The sequence below is a fragment of the Tursiops truncatus genome, chromosome 7 (genome assembly GCF_011762595.2).
Source record: "Tursiops truncatus isolate mTurTru1 chromosome 7, mTurTru1.mat.Y, whole genome shotgun sequence".
Lineage (NCBI taxonomy): Eukaryota > Metazoa > Chordata > Mammalia > Artiodactyla > Delphinidae > Tursiops > Tursiops truncatus.
The window spans coordinates 13,379,507-13,402,921 of NC_047040.1; the positions used below are offsets into that span (position 1 = coordinate 13,379,507).

The 23,415-nt window shown below is 40.8% G+C and overlaps 1 protein-coding gene across 5 annotated transcripts in view; it reads left to right on the forward strand.

Annotated features, from left to right (window-relative positions):
* DOCK10 (dedicator of cytokinesis 10) overlaps nt 1-23,415 on the forward strand; it is a 280,789-nt gene that overhangs the window by 118,148 nt on the left and 139,226 nt on the right. For all 5 annotated transcript variants that reach the window (XM_033859650.2, XM_019923632.3, XM_019923631.3 and 2 more), the window contains exons 2-3: nt 7,786-7,905; nt 22,635-22,724. In XM_033859650.2, the coding sequence (XP_033715541.1) occupies nt 7,786-7,905; nt 22,635-22,724 (210 nt within the window). The remainder of the gene's footprint in view (nt 1-7,785; nt 7,906-22,634; nt 22,725-23,415) is intronic.

Sequence of the window (23,415 nt, forward strand, 5' to 3'; positions counted from 1 at the left end):
AGAGAATGTTTAAGTAATTGGCATGTCATGCCCTACTAGAGCCTTCTGTACTGGTCCTGAAGTACATACCTATTTTTATTTGTTTTTCTGGGTCATTAGCCTGGATGGATAATATTGTCAGCTGATGAAGGCATTCAGATATAAACTTAATTCTGTTATAAATACTAAAATTAGAATAAAGATTCAGGTATCTGAAAGCGACAGGGTGGTTGAGGAAAATAGAGGAAGTCTAGACTAGCATCACAGTAGACACTGCATGTCACAGAAAAAATACGAAACATCTCAAAGGTAGGGGAAAAAACTCTTTGCATAATACTCTTTCTTGAAAAGATCAGATTTTTTTGAAAAGCAGAACCAAGCAAGTGGTTCAGATCAGACTAACTAGAGTAACCCTAACGGTGAGTAACCAGTGCTTGGCTTCCTAATTACACTTAACATTTACAGCACAGACATGTGGCCCCAAACACAAGGGGTTTGCTATAGAGATTGTTCTCCATTTCTCATCCCATCGAACCCTTTTCCTGATTTTAGTCCTTAGCGATCCTATTAACTCCCTATTGCTCACAAACTTGACTTGCATGTGTGTAGGTTAGAGCTACAGAAAGAAATTCTAAATATCTTTTGATAAAACTTTGTTGTCTAGGTATTTATCTTGGCAAAGCTAATGAGTTTAATACTAAACTAATCCTAAATTTAATCCTTTTCTTTTGATTTGAAAATATAAATACAAGAAAATATTTTCTAGGTTGGTCTCTCAAGGAAAATAAAAGGCAGAATTTCAAAGTCACTTTCATTTGCTGATATACGTAATTAGATTGCCTTCCTTCTTCCTGCCGGTCATAGAGCGGCCTGACTTGATTCAGGAGATACACAGAGGAGATGCTGCCCTTTCCTAAATTTCAGTGCTTTTCCTTATGCTTTTACCTCTTTTGCTTCCAGTAGAACCACTGATTATCAAGGTTTATTTGTTTGTTTGTTTGCTTTTTAAGGAAATTTAGATAACAAACATAAAAGCATGTAGGACAGTTTCTGGGACATGAAGAATTTAGTATCACCAGTTTGATTAGTTGGTTGGTTTGACTTGGTGTTGGGATATATTTGGGGTTAAACATATGTGGTAATTTTCAATCGTTTTCGAATAAAGAAAAATCTATATTTGCCTCGCTTTTGGTGGTTCACTTAACACCCTCACATACTTCATCTCTTTGATCCTTATGACAACACTGCTGTAAGCAGGAAGTTGCCCTTTGATTCCTTTGAGTCAGTCTCTCTAAGTCTCAGTTTAAATGACTGTCCAAGTTACTTAGCTGGGAGGTGAAAGACCCTGGACTTCGAACTAGAGATTCTGACTTTTAATCCTTTGCAAGAGTGGCCAGTGCACAGAGCTGCTTAAGTAACTTACCAAATGTTTCTGGTTCCCTACAGAGCTCAAAATACTTTTGTTAATAAATTGCTAATTGTTCTTCCCTTTCTTGCTGACATTAGCTTCTAGAATCACATACATAATCTGTAGTTATTTTCCCTGGTCTCTTTTCACCAGTGTTTTATTTCTCTTTTTTTAATTACTTCAAGTTGTTAGTGGTTGAACTTTCATGTGCTTTTCTACTTTCCCTCTTTGGTGTGTTTTCAAAGGGTAAACAATTTTAAAACCAAGCAACTCCCCAGTGTTTTCAGAGACATGAGAGTTTTGAAAGGCCAAGTTCATTTTTCTCTATGATGAAAGAAATATATGTTCATTACAGAAGATTTGGAAAATGCAAAAATTCAAAATGACAAAATCCTAAACATCATAGTCCCATCTAAATATAATTGATAATATGTGGATACAGATTTCTAATTCTTTTCTTTAATTTTTAAAAATTTTGTGCAGTTATTCAGTGTGCAGTATTTATTCCCACTTTTACTTAACAATACACAAGCAATTTTGCTTGTCATTGCAAACTTTAAAACCTCAGGTTTAATGAGCATGTACTGTTTCTTAGAATGGATGTGCCATAATTTCCTAATCATTCTTTACCTTTAATAATTTATTGTTTCCCATATTTAGCTCTGCTGGTCCTTCAGGCTTTATTACCCCTCAGAGATCTAGCTATTCTGGACTCAATTCTAATGTCATAATATGTGTGAATCTAGAATGATTGTCAGGATGCATTTGACTTCCTTTCCTTCCTCCTTTCATTGTCTTCTTTCCCTTTGCAGCAATACTTGCCATCTTGATCATGGACCCCAACCTCCTCACGTTTCCCCACGAAAGCCAATCACATGCAAAATGTTGTGAGCTAACTAGCTTTACTGAATATTTGAAGAGTTACAAGGAGAATTACAGCATGTACCACACAATTTTTCACTGATTCTTTTCCAACTCCTATCCTATTTTCAGTATCCTTCCCAAAGCCCATTAGAGCACTAAGCCTTTCTCCACTACATACGATTCTTGGAAAATATGAATCGCTTTTTGTGAACAACCACTCTGGTGTCTTCACCTTTTAGATATAGCCTCCACCAGCCTGCCTGCCTTTCTTAGCCCTCTTGCATTAAAGTGAATGTATTTTCTCCATCTTGTTACAAAGGTAATATTGCAATGATATCCTTGTATACTTCTTGGATTACATGTGTGATTATTTCTTTAAAATAGAGTCCCAGAAAAGGAATTCCTGGATGAAAGGATATAAACTTATTTACTCAACAGATATTTATTGAGCACCTATTATTTGCTCTCTGTACACATTAAATTTACAATACAGGTGCCTTAAATCCATGACTAGTGAAAATTTAAAACTCACAGCCTTTATCTACTTAACACTTATGTAATGAGTACTATGGGTATAGTTTTGTTCTAAGAGCATAACAGATATTACCTCATTCAGTCCTATGATCTAACTCCTACTAAAATGTCCATTTTACAGATTGGGAAACTAAGGCACAGAGATTCTAACATGCTCAAAGTTCCATAGCCCGTAAGTGGCAATGCCAGGACTAGGAGCCCAGGAATTCTGGTTCTAGAGTGCATGTTACACTCTCTGTTGCATCTCAACATAGAAAACCTATAATCACACTTCCCTAAAACGAGGCTGCGTGGTCTAGGTTATTTCTTAGATTCTGGAGAGATGTCTAGGTTGATCATGTAGTCATTTGACTTTTTTCAGTGTTACATACTTCAAATGCTTAGATCTTCAGTGTCATTTCTACATCCATTTGCTTTTGAATTATAATTATGAAAATAATTCAGACCTTTGTGGTAGCACACCATGTTCTTGAAATTAGAGTCTTCAGCTAAAGCATGGACAGTCTGCTTGTTTCGTACCAGTAAACAGCTCCTGGCAGCTCAGGTTGTTACCAAGATGGCAGGTTCACCAATTCCAAGGCTTAGATTTGCGTTGGCGTTCCATGAGAAGTTGTGGAATAAGGAGAGGGGAAGAAAGCATTTGTTTTTGTGACAGGAGCCCATTCTTCTGCTGTGAAGTCGAATTGGAAGAGAGCTGTGGATCTGGGGGAGTAGATCAAACAAATGTCTTAATACTATATCAAAAGAATAGCCCTATTCCCACATCAGTGCAGCACCAGCCCTGCCACATAATGACGGGCACTGGTGGTTGCCTTTTCCCATGCCTGGAGTGATTTTAGAACAGCTAATGAAATTCATGACTCATTTGAGAGAAAAAGAGTAAGAGTAAAATGCACTATAAAAGTCCAATCCAATTCAGGGTAATCTTGGCACATACCTTATCCCAGTTGGTGCATTTCCAAAGGAAAGAGGCACATTAAATTCAGGAGGGACAACCCAACTGTTGTAAAGCTGTAAATCAATGCTTCTCAGTTCCCAGTTTCACTCAAAATCTCTGTAAGGAGCAGTAGTGAGAAATTAACTGATCCCATCATCTTTGTATACATCTGTCTCTTTGACCAAAACATGGAACTGACAGCTCTCTTGCTCCAGAGAAGACTACTGGTTGCATAGCCTGGATTCTCACCATCACAGATGCATAAAGCATCCTTGGCGAGCATTGCCAAATTCTAAGCTCTAGGTACTGTGGAAGATATCACTATTATTTTTATTTATGAACCTCATATTCCCCAAATTATGAAACATTGAATATCTTGAACGTTGCACACTATTTAACAAATTCCCTGGAAAGATAGAATTTTACTTATCCCCCAGAGGTCAAAACTTAAAAAATGATATGAAGCAGATCTGCTAGGCTTTGCAGCCCCAAATCAGGATAACCTCAGTGCAACATTTTAAACAGGAAGGGCTTAGTAAACCTCCTTCGTTAATTGGCTGGCATGTCATAGCCTGAAGTGAATAACTAAAAATATACCTTCCAACAGGTGCTTACAGGGTATGCCATTTATTGTGTGTATCAAGGAGAGTTTAGGATTTAGATTTCCTGTGGTTTTATTAATAACCAGTGACTTGTGAACTCTGATTTTCCTATTGTACTAATTTAGGTGGGATTCATTTTAGGTGGAGTTTAGGCCCTAGTAAAAATAAATAAACAAGTAAGTAAGTAAATAAATAAATAGAAAGATCTTTGAAGGTCTTGACCTGTGGTTGTTTATTAACGCTCAAGTTTTCGACTAATGGGAGATAAAATTAAAATGACAGTGAGGGGTTTCCCTGGTGGCGCAGTGGTTGGGAATCCGCCTACCAATGCAGAGGACGCGGATTCGTGCCCTGGTCCAGGAAGATCCCACATGCCGCGGAGCAGCTAGGCCCTGTGAGCCATGGCCGCTGAGCCTGCGCGTCCGCGTCCGGAGCCTGTGCTGCTCCGCAACGGGAGAGGCCACAACAGTGAGAGGCCCGCGTACCGCAAAAAAAAAAAAAAAAAAACTATAGTGAGAACAAGACTGTAGAAGGCCTTCTAAAACATCCTTATGTCATTTGCCTTTTTTTTTTTGAGGCTTTCTCCATTTTATTTCTTTGGGAAAAGCAAACGAAGTCTTTCCATCGCATGTGGTAGAGATATAATTTCATATATAATTTATTTTGTGTTTGGAAATCCCAAAGCTGAGTCTGTTCATATTTTTTTCTATTTTTTTTTTTTTTCCTACTAATGCCTCCTCTTTCCCCTGCCCCTCTGGCCCAGGCCCAGATTCTGGGGCAGGTGCTGTGAAGGGTGAGTGGGAATGGGCATGATTGCCAGGATAGCCCTCCACCCAGCTCAGAGATCTGGTGAGGGGCACCGGAGGGGGCTGTGCAGAAGGACAGAGGCCACAGGGGCACTCCTGTTTTTGTGGCGGATGCACACCTCATTAAACAGTCACCAGTCATAGGAGGAGGCTGGTCAGGGGTCGGGGGATTGCTGACAGTAGTTAAACCTATAAATCCCAGCGCACACTAAGCCACACTCCCACACTCCTGTGCGTGTTGGTGTGAAGAAGGGAGAGAAAAGGGAAAGTGTTAGTAATCACATCCTGAGCTGTTGGTAGAAGGACATCAGACACTTGAGCTGAAGAAACAGTGAGGAAATGGGGCTTACCAACCAACTCGATGGCGGAGATAAGAGCTTCCTGACCGTTTTACAATGCATTCTGTTTTATTTGCTACGTCCCATACACAAACACAATATTAAGGGGGGGAAAAGAGATTCCAGAATAAGCCAGGTGTTTCCGACTTGAAGGCTTATTGGGGCAGCTGGTAATATATTATAAATGTGACATCGTGATACAAATGAACTTATTTACAAAACAGAAACAGGCTCACAGACTTAGAGAATGAACTTACGGGTACCAGGAGAGCAAGGGTGGGGGGAAGGGATAGTTAGGGAGTTTGGGATTGACATGTACACACTGCTATATTTAAAATGGATAACCAGCAAGGACCTACTGTATAGCACAGGGAACTCTGTTCAGTATTATGTAACAACCTAAATGGGAAAAGAGTTTGAAAAAGAATAGATACATTTATATGTATAACTGGATCACTTTGCTGTACACCTGAAACTACCACAACATTGTTAATCAACTATACTCCGATATAAAATAAAAAGTTAAAAAAAAGGTTTTTTACATGTGACATTGCAGGGTAAGAGGTGATAGGCTACTGAGGTCTGTTGCTGACCTGGAGTGAAATACCACTACTCAAAGACATTCAAAGACAACTAAAATCATTAAGATAAGTGAGCCAAAACAAACGTCTGCAGCCTGCATTTGCCTCTTGAGCTATCAATCTGTGCTTCTTGGAATTAATTTTTGCCTGGGAAAATAGGGAATTGGAACCTAAAAGAAGTCTAAAATAGAATAATTATATCAAAAGGCAGGGAAAGGATGCAAGAAGTGCTTTTTTTTCAATTACCCATCATGCCATAGTGTCTCTGTATCTTCTACTTGAAAATATTGAATGTCTCACAGCTTTCACTAAATGGATTATGTTGGGCAACTAAATTTCTTCTTTCCTCCAAGCGTGAAGTCCTGTGTTTTTATTTGCTAAATCAGCAATCCTCATTGAAGGGCCCTTCCAGAGAGGATATTCACCTTTCATCATCCTCAGTTTACTCAAGCATTTGTAAAATGGGTTTGTTTTTGTTCTGTTTCGGTGCAGAAAGTACATGGAAATCCATGTTGTTGGCCCACCGTGTTACATTTTGTTTTGTTTTTTATAGTTGGGAAAAAACATTGACTGCTGCTTTGAGGAGCTCATTAGCAATTATTAAAATGTTGGTAACAGTTTCTGGAGCTTTACCAGCAGAGATCTTCCAAAGAAGGCTTTAGAAGTTGAAGCTAAATCTGTGGGCTTTGCAGAGCGGGGAGGGGTGGGGTTGGTGGGAAAGTGTCTGCTGATGTCATTGACGTGAAAAATAAAATATTTTTTTTTTCATTTATGAGATCACTTTAGCATGCAGATTTCACGTTGACCACTCCAGCTTCCAGGAGCCCAAAAATAATCCAAACAATGATCCTTTTTTATTTAGGCTGCATGAATGCTTCATCCAAGGGCTAAGGGAACTTAGACTGTGTACTTAGTCTTCAGTAATATTTTATTATTTATTTTGGGCTCCATCTTTCTCACTTTGTGAGCTCTATACAGTTTGGCGTAAACATATCAACTGTAGAATGAAACAACCACCTTTCTCCCACTGGCATCTTAAATATCTCTCGGGCAGCTTCTTTGAGGGAGGTGTCTTTCCCCTTGGCTTTAGGAGTTTAATGTGGTGAGATTATCTAGCTATTTTTTCAGACTCTTCTCCGTTTTCAGCACACTGTTTCCATATTAACTGTGTTGTTCAATCCTACTAAAGAATTACCCAACTTCTCTCTATATTGGCAAAGAGGCTCAGAGCCAAGCAATTAATCCTGACACAGGATCCAAGTTTCAGTGACGACGAAGACAGTCTGTGTTACTTTGATTGCCAGCAGGGAGCCAACGGCTTAAAATAGACCCAAGTAGACCTCACAAGGAAGTATCTAATTCACGAAAATTGATGATAATCATCATAATACTATAGCAAGTAAGGAGAAGGCCTTTCTCCACATTAACAAAGATCAGGTTTACATAAACATCTACTCTGTGGATGTGACAAGGCTGAACGCCATGTGCACTGGAGGCTTGGCGCTTAAATTACTGAGTGAGATGTCAGGTATTTCAAGATCTTCTCATATTATTTCAGATCTGGAAATAATAGTTATGTGGCTTTGCCCCAAATGCCTGGAGTCTCCATGACTCTCTTAGAAGGGTTGCACGATATCAGAGCTTTGGTGATTCTAAGAAATGAAATCCAACCAGATGTTGAGAAAAAGCAAGATTCTCCATTTCAGTGGTTAATACAATATTTTCTTTGTCTACAGCAAGAAAAGCCCAGGCTTCTCCAGCCTTTGGATTATGAAACTGTCATTGAAGAACTTGAAAAGACCTATCAGAATGATCCCCTTCGAGATCTCCTGTTCTTCCCCAGTGACGACTTTTCAGTAAGTGTTGTCTTTTCCAGCCATCTAAGTTCAGGAGGGCCCCACAAGGTGATAGTAGATCCTCCCAAATTGTGTCGCTGTCTTTCCTTATAGATTTGGGGAGCTCAGCCCTCTTCCTGTGGTCACCCTACATCACCGTCATCACAGATGGAATGCATATCCAGTATAGAAAGTGCCCAAGGTCTTCTAAAGTTGGAAGATTGGAGGCTCAGTGATAACTGTGGCCACCCGGGATGGAAGGGGCATGGGGAGCTGCCTGGCTCCAGGTGGTACTATTGTCCCTGCCAGTATCTTGGTTTCTAACCACTTACCTAGCCTCACAGAACACTTCCTCCCTTAGGCCATTTGTAACTGAAGCTTCCAAGCAACTGGAACCAACCAAAGGCAGAGGCGGAGGCACAAAAGATGTAGGTCTTAAAAATCACCCTTAATCGTGGTTGTCCCTTGCTTAGCCTTGTGGGCAAGGAAAGGTAGGCAGGCGCATCTTCACGGAAGGATTTGTGATCTGAGATGTGTCCCATTTAGGGTGATGCTCACTGGCACACAGAACACTCCAGAGGGTGGTGCAGGGAATGAATAAAAAGGAAATTCATTTTGGAGACAAGCACAGTAAAGTTATGGTGATGAGCATGCCTGTGTCCCAAGCGTTCCATCTGTGGTCATCTGAAGCATGTTTAATTTGTTAGTGAATATCTATATAAACAGAGATCTCAATGGGCAGATGGTAACCTTTCCTTTTTTTGTAAGAGAAAGGTAGTCTCAGACATCACAAAAATGAACATCTTTTGTGTGTGTGTGTGGTTGGATATAATTTCTTTCTTTTTTTTAACATCTTTATTGGAGTATAGTTGCTTTACAATGTTGTATTAGTTTCTGCTGTATAACAAAGTGCATCAGCTATACGTATACACATATCCCCATATTCCCTCCCTCTTGCGTCTCCCACCCACCCTCCCTATCCCACCCCTCTTGGTCACAAAGCACCAAGCTGATCTCCCTGTGCTATGCAGCTACTTCCCACTAGCTATCTATTTTACATCCGGTAGTGTATATATGTCCATGCCACTCTCTCACTTCGTCCCAGCTTACCCTTCCCCCTCCCCGTGTCCTCAAGTCCATTCTCTGCGTCTGCGTCTTTATTGCTGTCCTGCCCCTCGGTTCTTCTTAAAGCAGATGAAAAAGCAGCTCTGAGGTAACCTGTGGCACAGCCACTGTCAGTGGAAACCTCTGACGAGTTGCTGGGGCCCCAGGGCTTCCACTTCCTCAAACAGCCTCAAACTTCCATTCCTTCTCTTATCTTGGGGGCAGATCTGGCTTCTGGTTTCTAAAGGTTCATTTTTTTCACCTTTCTCCTTGAATTAATAAAAAAGAGGTGTGTGGAAGTCAACAATTTTCTGTTCCAAGTACCGAGAATGATGGAAAGAAAGGAGACAGATTTGTAGACAGGAAAAAGAAACTCTTCCCATCTGTTCTTCAGACTTTAAATGTCTCTCGCTTGAGTGTTTGACGCACTTTAAAACAGGCTTATCTTGGACAGAAATCTTGTTTCCGTGGTGGGACGGGGCCACGGGGCCTGAACTGCAAGCACAAAGTTGAACCACGTTTTATTTTTTAATTCTGCATCCTCATTTTCTTTCAGACCGAGGGTAAACCTTGAAACAGTCTCTTTCTGTCAAACAGCACACACACAAACAGCTTGACACTTGGAGCCCCTTTTCTTCTAGCTCTGTTACTCAGAAATACGGTCAAAAGCTACTCCAAGTTCCCCCAGCTCAAGAAGAGAATGGAGGCATGTAGATGCAATGTAACATTTGTACTGAATTTGAATTCATTTTTTGGCATCTTTCCACACTCATTTAACTTAAGACTGGTCTGATTGCTCTGTGTCCTTTGCTATCCTTAATTGTGTAAACAGAGCATACAATAAGTGCTTTGTTATTTTCCCAATGTAAACATTCCAATAAATACACTGAATTCTTTTATCTTGGCCTTGCTTAAGACCCACCTGTGGCCACCCCCATTGCCTTCAAAACAAAGGGCAAACACTGTAGTATTTCCCTACGGCTTCTCCATGGTCTGGTCCTAGCCCATTTCTCAAGGCCATGGTCTTCCACCCCAACCCAACCCCCCACCCTGTCATACACAGTCACCCTCATCCCCAACTGGGGTAACATGCTAGCACAATTCTGAACGTAACATTCTATCACCCCATACACGATGTCCTTCCTTTATTCATTCAACAAATATAGAAGGTATAATACCGAATGTTAGGTATTAAAATATCTCAGAATGGGGAGACAGCAGCCATTAGACAGAAATATCCTTGTTTTAATGAAGCTTACCTTCTGGTGGGAGGAATCAGGCAAAAAACAAATAAGTAAATAAATTAATTAGCAAGATAATTCAGATAAAGACCAGTTCTATGAAGAATGAACGGGGCCGAGTAATAGAAGTAACGAGGGGAAGAACTGAGCCGGACTGGATGATCAAGGGCACCTCTGACAAGCTGACATTTGAGCTGAGCTCTGAATTCCCAAAGAAGACCAACCTTGCTAAAGCCTGGGGAAGGAAGGAGGGTTTGGGGCCGCAGGAAGCTGCTCTGAAGGCCCAGGAGAGGTCTGGGTGGACAGCCAGAGTGGTCAGAGTTGAGGTCAGGCAAGGACAAGATAAGACATTTACATCTTATTCGAAAGGCAAGTGGCGAGTCACTGGAGTGTTTCAAGAAGGGGGACGAGTGACCTGGTGCATATTTTTAAAAGCTCATCTGGCCTCTGCAGGGAGAGCACATAACAGGGTGTGGAAGAAGCTGGGAACCGGCTGGCAGCGTGGCTCCCAGTTGGCAGGTGGTCAAGAGACGTTTGATGCCACCCTATCATCAGAAAATATTGTGTTAGACAAACAGCTAAATTTTCATTTCCATGAAATGATATTTTCACAAACTAAAGGAGAGTATTGAATATTATTACCGTGTAAAGTTGCCAGTTTTTGAACAACATTCAGATGGATTGGTTTCCTGCTTTCCTACTCTACAGAGGAAGGGTTGACAAACAATGGCTCATGGATGGCCTGTTACCTAATTTCGTATGTCCCGTGAACTAAGAATGGTTTTTACGTTTTTAAAACACTACCCTGTTCTATTTTCTTCATAGAATTGATTAAATAGTTGAAGGGAAAAAAAGAATATTTTATAACCCATGAAAATTATATGAAATTCAGATTTTGGTATCCATAAATAAAGTTTTATTTGAACCCAATGACACCCATTCATTCACCTGTTGTCCATGGCTGCTTTCATGATACAGCTGCAGAGTTACAACAGAGGTGCAGTAATTGCAGCAGAGAGAGAGGGCCCTAAAAGATTTACTATCTGACCCTTTACAGAAGAAATTTGGGGATCCCTGCTATACAGTACAACCATGCTCGTTTTGGGGGGGCTTCCTCTCCCTCCATGTGGAGTAAAGCCCTTCTTTAAATGCCTTCTGCCACAGTCTGCTCCATCCACAGCCTGCATCACATTTCAGGGGTGTTGCTCGCCAACAGCAAGGCTTCTGTTCACCTGGCTAGGGTATCGTTTCCCAGGCCCATCCTTGAGCAAGGAGTAAGGATGCTCTGGGATATGAGCAGTCACCCAATGAGAGGTAGTAATTGCGTGGCCACTCCAATCCCAAAGCATCTCAGGATGGAAGGAGGGGAGCGGCCCCAAACTCCCCACCCTCCCTCCAATGTCCTTCCCAGTTGTGCCCTGCGGATGGGAGAATCTAGCTCACTTCTGTGTTTCCGTGTTACCAGGCGCCCACGCTTGCAGTAGACATGGTTCATTATTCGGTTTTCTTAATCAGTATTTATTCAGCACCCACAAGGCGCTGAATATAGAGTAGCACTTTCTAGACAAGAGAGACTGACAAGAAAAACAAAAGCCCTGTGTTTAAGGAGTGTGTGCCCTAATAAGGATGAACACTAAACTTGATTAAGAATGCTTATGGTTAAGCAATAACAAGAAACAAAGTCTTCATCTGGTCCTCTATACCCCGTAAAGGAGATTATTTTTTACCGAGACAGTATTCCATTCACACTGCTGGCCCAAGCCATCATCATCCTTTTTTGCCTGGATCCCCAGAAGTGGTCTTTAACTGATCTCCCTGCATCCTTCTTTGCCTTGATTGATTTATTCAACGGAAGCTTTTGGAAATACAAGTCAGATAATGCCACGCCTCTAGTTAAAACTTTCCAGTGGTTTTGCGTCGCCTTTAGAGTCAAATCCAGCTTCCCACCTGGCCCCTGATCATCTCTGAGCCGTTTTCTCCTAGCCCCATTTCCCTTGGTCACTACACAGATACCTAGCGTTCTTTGTGTTCCCTGCTTTTCCCCAGCCCACCCCCTCCATGGGGCCTTTACTCCCCTCGCACAGCTGGTTCGTTTTTTCCATTCATGGTTCAGTTCAGATGCTACCTCTTCAAAGAACCATCTCTGACTTCCAACCTGCATTACCCCGCCTCCACCCTGTGTTACTCTATCACATCCCCCTGTTTGCTTCTCTTTATGATACTTACCACTACCAAGGAGGATCTTGGTTTGCTTTTTCGCTCTCTCACCATCAGTGAGTAACCCCAAGCAGGACAAGGGTGTCCCTGCCTTGATCATGGTAAGACCCCCCAGCAACTAGAACGGCGCTCGGCACCGAGCAGGTGGAAAATGAATATCTATTTCACGAGTTGTCTTTCAGACACATGTATGTTATTATTTTAGACTATAACTTTGAGTACCTTTAGGAACCAAAAAGGCTATTCTGAAATGAAATTTGAGAATAAAGAGAATGAAGTCATTGGTTTTTCTTGAGATCATTAATATGATACTTTCCTCTTTGACACAACTTAACACATCACCTTAAAACAACAGCGCTAAGTTCGGGATCCCCTTCCCCAGAGGCTCATTCCATCCGATACAGTGACTGGTACTCAGCTGCTATCAACAAAGGCTGATTTCCTCCCTGTAGCACCCTGTACTTATTCACTTGTTTTCTGTTACTAGGCAAGGGAGAAATCAATTCATATCTGCATTTTAAGTACCCAACACAACGTCTGGCTCATGGGCATTCAATAAAGATTGTTGAACATTGAATGGAAATCGTCTTCTTCCAGATTAAGAAACCAAAGTAGAAGCATTTTCCTCTTTCTTGGCCCACGAGGTAGAAACTCTTCCTCTGGTGCGTGGGTTCTGGGGAAAAGCAGTGTGATCTTCTGTACTGCTTGCATCGTAATGATTACTTGGAATAAGCCGTCCAGATGCATTTATTAACTCATTCATTTCAAAAACATGCACTCCTTCAGTAATTGTATTTGCTGCTCTTGTTTTTCTCATTTTTCTTTTTGAAGCTGGTAGTAATAGAAACTTAAGACCAAAAAATAAAGAACTTACTCACCAGATTGTGGCTTCACGAAATAGGCAAGGAGAGTAAGAAAGGAAAACAAGAGCTAAAGAACAGTTTGCACAGGGAGATCAGCTTGGTGCTTTGCGATGACCTGGAGGGGTAGGATAGGGAGGGTGGAAGGGAGGCTCACGAGGGAGGGGATATGGGGACATGTGGATGTATAGGGCTGATTCGCTTTGCTGTGCAACAGAAACTAACACAGTATAGTGAAGCAATTATACTCCAGTAAAGATCTATTTTAAAAAACAACAGTTTCGGGGCTTCCCTCGTGGCGCAGTGGTTGAGAGTCCGCCTGCCAATGCAGGGGACACGGGTTCGTGCCCCAGTCCGGGAGGATCCCACATACCACGGAGCGGCTGGGCCCGTGAGCCATGGCCGCTGAGCCTGCACGTCTGGAGCCTGTGCTCCGCAACAGGAGAGGCCACAACAGTGAGGGGCCCGCGTACCGCAAAAAAAAAAAAAAAAAAAACAACAGTTTCAAGGACACAGTGAATCATATTGGGGAGTGTCTCAGTCGAAGGAGAAACTGATACAAAATAGCAGAACAAAACTTGAGAAAGGCAGAAATGAGAGAATGATACAGAAAGATACAGAAAGCCTAAAGTGGCATCATTTCTGGGAGATGTAAAAACCTTAAAGAAGAAAGTTCAGAGGTCCAAAAGCAATACTGACACTGTGGAAAGGCCACCTGATCACCTGTATTTCCATACTGCCCACCCCTGTCTAACTGCTCTATTTCCACTCAGTTTCCTGGCCCACCTTCTGTGAGCTACTTGCTGTAGACAGCAAGGACACCAACATGAACAAGAAACAGTACTTCCGCTTGAAAGGTTAGACTTTCAGTGCTGGTCAGTGGCATCTTCAAAGTCAAAGGTCTACATTGCACATCTGAAGTAGCCTGTCGAAAGAGATAACATAATCTTCTCAAATCCTTTCTTCATACCAGTAGTTCAGAAGTAGAGTCTCAGGGCTCTCCAGTACATCCTGCAATTTTCATGGCTTATTAACAAGACTTCGTGAACTGGGCTTTCTTAACATTTATTCTTTCATAGCCTGTTTTTAGCTATAAAAAGCAACTGGTATGTGGGGACTTCCAGGCTCAACCACATGGGTCATTTTGTGAGAGGAAGCAGAAAGACCTTAATATCTTTTAAATGGAAAAGCAGAAAGGCCGTGATCATTTATTTTTTTCTTCTTGCATCTCTTACTGAGACACATTTTATAAGAATGTCAACCTCTTTTAAATCCTTGGCTTCTTAGCCTGAAAAGCAGACTTTAAATGGCTCTTGGTGTTCATGCAAGAACGCTGTGATTGCAGTTTAAAAGTTAAGTAAGGGTCTTTCTCAAACTAGGTTATTCTTAGTTATAATATCCCTCTCGTTTACAAGCTAATGAAGCTGAGATTTGGAAAGGCTCATGTTCAAGGATGTAGAGTAACTGTGATGACAGAAATCAAACATAAGTACCTTGACTTTTGCTATTGGAGTTTCTGTCTAAACAGCGTGCTCTGAGCCAGCTGCTTCTTAGAAAAATAAGGTGCATGACTTGGGGAAAATATTAACTCCCTGCATCCCACAGTGAGTGGTACCATTACAATATTGCAGAGAAGGGATTCTAGAGAACTTACTTCAGTTCAGTAAGGATATGTGGAGAATGCTCTGGACTTGATTGTGCTAGGAATATATGTCCACATGAAGACTTCTATGTGACTATTCATAGCCTCATTATTCATAATCCAAAGTGGAAACAACCCAAATGTCCATTAACTGAAGAGTGGATAAACAAAATATGGTATATTCATGCAGTGGAATATTATTCAGCCATAAAAAGGAATGAAGTACTGACAACATGGGTGAACCTTGAAAACGTTATGCTAAGTGAAAGAGGCCAGTCCCAAAAGTGTACCCATGGTATGACTCCATTTACATGAAATGTTCACAGTAGGCAAATGCATAGAGACAGAAAACTGATTAAAGCTGCCTAGGGCTGGGGAGGAGGGAGAAAGGAAAGTAACTTCTAGTGGATATGGGGTTTCTTTTGGGGGTGATGAAGATGTTCTAAAATTAAATAGTGATGGTGATTGCATAATCCTGTGCATAGACTTAAAACCACTGAACTCGCTTTAAAAGGGTGAATTTTATGGCATGTCAATTATATTTCAATAACAGGGCTATATTTTAAAAAAAAGGATTGTTCTAAGCATTAAGGTAGGGATCATGTAGGTGCTCAGAGACAGGATACCAAAAAAATCCTAAAGACACGTCTGCATTCAAGTACTTCATTCTTTTTTTTTTTTTTTTAACATCTTTATTGGAGTATAATTGCTTTACAATGGTATGTTAGTTTCAGCTTCACAACAAAATGAATCAGTTATATATATACATATATTCCCATATCTCTTCCCGCTTGCGTCTCCCTCCCTCCCACCCTCCCTATCCCACCCCTCCAGGCGGTCACAAAGCACCGAGCTGATCTCCCTGTGCTATGCGGCTGCTTCCCACTAGCTATCTACCTTACGTTTGGTAGTGTATATATGTCCATGCCTCTTTATCGCTTTGTCACCGTTTACACTTCCCCCTCCCCATAGCCTCAAGTCCATTCTCTAGTAAGTCTGTGTCTTTATTCCTGTTTCACCCCTAGGTTTTTCATGACATTTTTTTTTTTTTAAATTCCATATATATGTGTTAGCATACGGTATTTGTCTCTCTCTTTCTGACTTACTTCACTCTGTATGACAGACTCTAGGTCTATCCACCTCATTACAAATAGCTCAATTTCGTCTCTTTTTATGGCTGAGTAATATTCCATTGTATATATGTGCCACATCTTCTTTATCCATTCATCCGATGATGGACACCTAGGTTGTTTCCATCTCTGGGCTATTGTAAATAGAGCTGCAATGAACATTTTGGTACATGACTCTTTTTGAATTATGGTTTTCTCAGGGTATATGCCCAGTAGTGGGATTGCTGGGTCATATGGTAGTTCTATTTGTAGCTTTTTAAGGAACCTCCATACTGTTCTCCACAGTGGCTGTATCAATTTACATTCCCACCAACAGTGTAAGAGGGTTCCCTTTTCTCCACACCCTCTCCAGCATTTATTGTTTCTAGATTTTTTGATGATGGCCATTCTGACTGGTGTGAGATGATATCTCATTGTAGTTTTGATTTGCATTTCTCTCATGATTAGTGATGTTGAGCATTCTTTCATGTGTTTGTTGGCACTCTGTATATCTTCTTTGGAGAAATGTCTATTTAGGTCTTCTGCCCATTTTTGGATTGGGTTGTTTGTTTTTTTGTTATTAAGCTGCATGAGCTGCTTATAAATTTTGGAGATCAATCCTTTGTCAGTTGCTTCATTTGCAAATATTTTCTCCCATTCTGAGGGTTGTCTTAAGTACTTCATTCTTTAAAAGGGATAACAAAGTATACCAGAGACACAATAGAAAACACGGCCAAGGGCTTCCCTGGTGGCGCAGTGGTGGAGAGTCCGCCTGCCGATGCAGGGGACACGGGTTCGTGCCCCGGTCCGGGAAGATCCCACATGCCGCGGAGCGGCTGGGCCCGGGAGCCATGGCCGCTGAGCCTGCGCGTCCGGAGCCTGTGCTCCGCAACGGGAGAGGCCCCAACAGTGAGAGGCCCGCGTACCGCAAAAAAAAAAAAAAAAAAACAGAAAAAAACAAAAAAACATGGCAAAACATTTCATGTATAGTTACATTTTATCATGAAAGCAGATTTAATGTGGCGTGCTTACATACAAGAGTACACACACGTAACACGACTGGCTGAATTAATCACTTGCAGAGCTTTGGGTTCTACAATATTCTACAGTTAAGCTGCAGACTTCATGGGTAATACAGACAGTAAACGATATAATGCTGAGAAGAGAAGATGTATGTTGGATGAATTAGAGAAGACTTTCAAAAGAAGGTGGCATCTTTGTCAAACCTGAGATTAGGAAAGAACAAGGAAAGAAAAGGGTTTTCTGAGAGTAGGAGCACGGCAAGGTATGTGCAGGCCTGAGCCCAGCGCGGAAGAAAGAATGCCCGCAGCCACGGGAAAAGGTGCCCTGGCGGCTTGGCTGCGGTGGGTTGGCTCACGTCTTAGGCCTGTTGCTGCTCATGAGGGCATATCTGCAGGCCTCACATGGAGCAGGCTTCTTCGCCGTACCTCCCTGGAGAGTGAGCTCAGACCACAGCCTCTGAGTCCTTGCCAAGGGGAGACCTTGGTGCAATAAGTATATTCCTGTTGTTGGAACCGTGTGTTCTATGAATACTCACATTTTTCCATATGTAAAACGTTTCATCCTTACCACCATGGAGGAGGTGAGACACATTTTGGAGCCTGGAAAATGAAGCACAGCAAAAAGAAGGGAAGTGACTTGCTCCGTGGTTTGCCTGTCCAAGACTAAAATGTCTTGAAACAGGTCTCCAAGGTTCCCTAATTATATACTTAAACACTATGATGGATGAATCACCATGCTTGACTTGGCTGGATCATGACTAGGGTCCAGTTATGGGCAACTGCTCACTATTCGTGCAAAACAAGAAGGACGTTTCCCTTAAAGCACAATGAAAGTATTCATGTGAATTCTCATGTATGTCAAAAAATAAAATCGCAATACTCTTCTGAATGGGATAAAAAATGTTTTTCAAGCAACCAATGTAGTATAAGTGTCTGCTCTACCAGGATAGAAACCAGTATCAGTGTCTTAATTTGAGAAATTTAGGTGAAGATTACTTTTAAACACACGCTTACGTTGGAATTGACCACAAAGTGTTAGTTAATAGCCCTTATTGTGAGGTTTGTTGGCTTCTCGAGCTCAGAATGATGGGTTACTCTAAACACCATCATTTTTGTCCTCTTTTTTGAGCAGCTGGGATCTACAATACCGTCAGAGGGAGCTTTGCTCAGCTCCAACATAGGAAAAGCAACTTCTTTTTTAGACTTTGACGGTGGCCTTTGGCCAATTGAGACATGGCCCCTATGTGCTTGGAATGAAGTCTTCTGTAGTCATTTTAGCCAGCAGCATGGTAGCTGTGACAAAGCCCCAAAGACTACCCACTGCAGAGTAGAAAGAATCAGAGAGTGTCAGGGCTGCCGTGGGTGATGTCTGAATGTCATGGACCTGAAACTACAAACACAGGTCTGCATGCCTCATTTCATAAATAAAAGGACAGTTTTTATTTCCAGATGCCTAATCTCTGGACAATAGGCCCTTATGAGACTCTCCCACCCGATGAGCAGCTCGGCTGCGTTCCAGTGCAGTCTCAGATCCGTCTCATGCTATTGAGCTCTACTGATCGTCGACCAGAGGGTTTATTAAAGAGAACAGGAAGTCTGATGTGGCCAAGGCAATTTGTAGTGGTCGGAAAGCATCTAATTCTCAGAAAAGAAATTATTTGTAACCATGTTAATTCCCTTACTTAACAAATGTGACTCTGTATACTTTTTTCCTATTTGATCGATTTATTTTTGCTTCAGCAGAGATACATGAAAGAAATGTAAAATGATCAAGATGGGGTTAGGGGGTTAAGAGGTACAGACTGTTGTGTATAAAATAAATAAGCTACAAGGATGTATATAGTACAACACAGGGAATATAGCCAGTATTTTGTAGTAACTGTGAATGGAATAGAACCTTTAGAAATTGTGAATCGCTATGCTATACACCTGTAACTTACGTAATATTATACATCAACTATACTCCAATTAAAAAATGAAAACAAAAGGAATCAAAAATGAGTAGAAGCAATACAGTTCTTAAAGTTGAAATTGTATGGAGCCCTTCTGCTTTTTCATGCAAGTTCTCCAGCATTATGACAAACTATAACTGAGGTTAATAGCATGTTATTATACATGTATTCCTTTTCTTGTATTTGTGTACTCTGTGCAAGGTATTAGATGTGCATGTTGTAAAATATTGTTTCAGATTTATCACATGGTTACATGAGGGTGATTCAGCCCCAGCTGCCTTATTTAGCAAAGAATCAACATCATCTCATAACTAGGGGTCATCAGGGATCACACATAACCATTGTACCTATGATTCATTTTTATTACCCCAAATTGAAGGAACTTCCAATCTCATATATTGAATATGAGCATTAGCCTGTGTATTTGGGACCCTAATCTTTACTCTGTGGCATCACAAATCAGGTAGTCATGTAATTATTATTACTGGAAACCTGAGCCCACCTTCCAGAAAACAAAACAAAACAAAACAAAAACCTTCTTAAACCAGCTCAGTATTCACTCTATTGAACTATACCACAGAGTACTTGATCTTAGTGGGACGATAGGTTTATGGTATAACTAAACAGGAAACTAAACTTTGGGCCCCTTTACTCTCCATCAGACTTAGAGTATTTTAGAGCAGCTATTATTTTTTTAAAGGCAAGAAATCAATAAACTGTGGTAGATAATGAAAAAGAGGAATCTTTTGCTTTTTTATATAAAAATTTTATTATAAAATAATGACTGAAATATAGAAAATTTTTTCAATTGGAGGAAAAAAATCCTTAATCTTGCCAGTAGATCACAATATGTAATGTTCCCTGGAAACGCATCAAGTTACACTGTGTATCTGCAAATTATCTGTCCAAACAGGAAATAAGTTATCCCCAGACAACTGAAATCCAGCAATAAACCCCAAAGCTCAGTTTAGGCATGGATTTTCGTCTTCTACTCCAACCTTTCAATAGAGTTTATTTACTGTTTATCTTCTAACAGAGTGAATAACATAAAAGATGCAATTAGCAAAAGGAAATTCAAAAGGAATCAAAAATGTAAAATCTAGATAATAATAAATCCTAAACTGGCTCCAGCACGCTTCACGTGGGAGGTAATGGTTCCCTGTGCGTGTATCTATACTTGGCTTAAATCGACAGCCATGTCCTGCGAGCACTTCCAGACTCTCTTCACACAAACCGCAGTCAAATCCTGGGGCAGATGCACTGACCGAGGGGCTCTGTATCTGTGTTTCAAGATGAGCATTTATTTTTGCCATATAATGTATCTTGATTACAGTTTTCTTATTATTTTTTTGTCCTCTGATCATTATTTTTGTCCTCTGATCCTGTTAGAATCACATGACATTCTTCCTGTTTCAGTGTCCAAATCCCATCCTCCCAATATGCACGTACATGCGTGCACGCCCACAAACACAGATATACCCACACACCACACCCACTCACACATGCACATATACATGCTCACACATGACAGACACACGCTCACACATGACAGACACACTCGCCATGCACACAAACACACGCTATCAAGTACAGCATACCTTCCTGCATAATCACACTCACACACCAGGGCACACACCACACACACACATTCACACAGACATACTTACACGCTACATGCAACCACACAAGCTCACACAGACGCACACCACCCACACACCACATGCATACACAGAATGCACATTTACATACTCACACACATTCAACACACTCAACAAGTAAGTACTGAGCACCCAACCAGGCACTGAGGTTATAGTGATGAACAAAACAGGCCAAATTTCTTTCCCACGAGGAGCTTATATCAAGAGTGAAGAGAAAAGGGGATTTGAAGAAAATATGAGGCTAGGATTGGAAGAAAAAGAACGATGCTGCCCTTGGTGGCAGAGCCTGCGGCTGCAGCTGTGACCTCAGAAGACTAAATTCCCTGGACCCCTCTCCTTCCCAAAAGTAAGGATGGGTTTTAAGACTCTCATCTGTTTTAATAATTGGTCTAGAAAAAAATGCCCTTCATCTAGAACAGTTCAAATAAACCTTATTTTGTGCTTTAGAAATGCTGATGAATTTGCATGTGGGTTTGGGGATGTACAAAATAAAAGATCCCAACTGTTGGTACCATGTATGTTAACAGACTCATCATCCCAGCATCCTTGTAATCCCCAAGGAGTACAGACTAAAGGAAGCTGGTAGCTGTTAATGGAAAGTTACCAATTTATGGCATCCCATAAGATATATACAGGGGAAACAATCTATGAATTCTGTTTTAAATGTCTTATATTTAGAGATTCTTTATATTTTTAGTTAATGTATATTCATTTAATAAAAAGCTGTTTGTTTAGCATTGAAGTTGAAAATGTTTTATTTATTTCAGTGAAAATAAAGACACTAAAAACATGACTTATTTTCTTCAAGGTCCAGATTTACTGAGTACCCTTTCTTCTCTCCCACCATAATAGTGGCTACACACACACACACACACACACACACACACACACACAGGGCTTCTGAAAGGGGCTAAATTTACCCTGTGGATATTCAAGAGATTATTTACAGTAGGATTAAAATAATGTAGATTTTGTAGGTTTTCTTTTTCATTTCAAATGTATTTTATCAATAGCATTAAGAACAAAAAAGATACCAATATAAATAAACTAGTCAAAATATACAGATGCCCAAATTTTTGTGTTCTGCAGGGAAGGAAACAGCTTAAAATTATGAGCTTCACAGATAAAACAGTAATTGCAATACAGTATTGCAATCCTCCCTTATACACTGGGGATACATTCCAAGATCCCCAGTGGATGCCTGAAACTTCAGATAGTACCAAACTCTATCTCTACATACTGTTTTTTCTTATACGCACATACCTATGATAAAGTTTAATTTATAAATTAGGCAGAGTAAAAGATTAACAATGACAACTAATAATAAAATAGAACAATTATAACAATATACTGTAATAAAAGTGATGTGAATGTGGTCTCTTTCTCTATCACAATATCTTATGATACTGTACTCACCTTTCTTCCTGTGATGATGGGAGATGATAAATGCCTAGGTGATGAGGTGAAGTGAGTTGAACGATGTAGTGACATAGTATTAGGCTACTATTTATTATCTTTCTGACAATACATCAGAAGAAGGGTCATCCTGGATCATGGAGCCCTGAAGATGTCGATGAGATGGGATGTTGGGGACAGAGTGTGACGGCTTGAGATATCATCATGCTATTCAGAACAGCACACAATTTCAAACTTATGAATTGTTTATTTCTGGAAGTTTCCACTTAATATTTTTCGACCCTGGTTAACCATGTGTAACTGAAACCATGGAGCAGGGGGGACTCACTGTAATGCCAGTGGTGGTAATCCAAAGAGGTTTGAATCTTCCCTCCTAGAGATTAAATTGGTAAGAACTATGGAAGTTTCTCTGTCTTCTCTTATCCTTAAATGCTAAGATCTCATACACTTCTTTATTGTGCCTTTGGTATAGTGGTCTGCCCAGTGCTTTAAGACGGAAGGCTTAATTTTCTTTCCTTGTTCCTCTCAGACTGCCACAGTTCCTTGGGACATACGAACATTGTACTCAACCGTACCCGAAGATGCAGAGCACAAAGCAGAAAGTTTACTGGTGAGAGAGGTAAATGCAGTGCTTCCAACCCTTTATTTTATAAAGCTTCGCTTCACCCCATTTAGTTCTTTTTTTTTTTTAACATCTTTTTTGGAGTATAATTGCTTTACAATGTTGTGTTAGTTTCTGCTGTATAACAAAGTGAATCAGCTATATGTATACATATATCCCCATATCTCTTCCCTCTTGCGTCTCCCTCCCACCCTCCCTATCCCACCCCTCTAGGTGGACACAAAGCACCCAGCTGATCTCCCTGTGCTATGCGGCTGCTTCCCACTAGCTATTTATTTTATATTTGATAGTGTATATATGTCAATGCTACTCTCTCACTTCCTCCCAGCCTACCATTCCCCCTCCCCGTGTCCTCAAGTCCATTCTCTACGTCTGCATCTTTATTCCCGTCCTGCCTCTAGGTTCTTCAGAACCTTTTTTTTTTTAGGTTCTGTATATATGCGTTAGCATACGGTATTTGTTTTTCTCTTTCTGACTTACTTCCACTCTGTATGACAGAATATAGGCCCATCCACCTCACTACAGATAACTCAATTTCATTTCTTTTTATGGCTGAGTAATATTCTATTGCATATATGTGCCACCTCTTCTTTATCCATTCATCTGTCGATGGACACTTAGGTTGCTTCCATGTCCTGGCTATTGTAAATAGAGCTGCAATGAACCTTGTGGTACATGACTCTTTTTG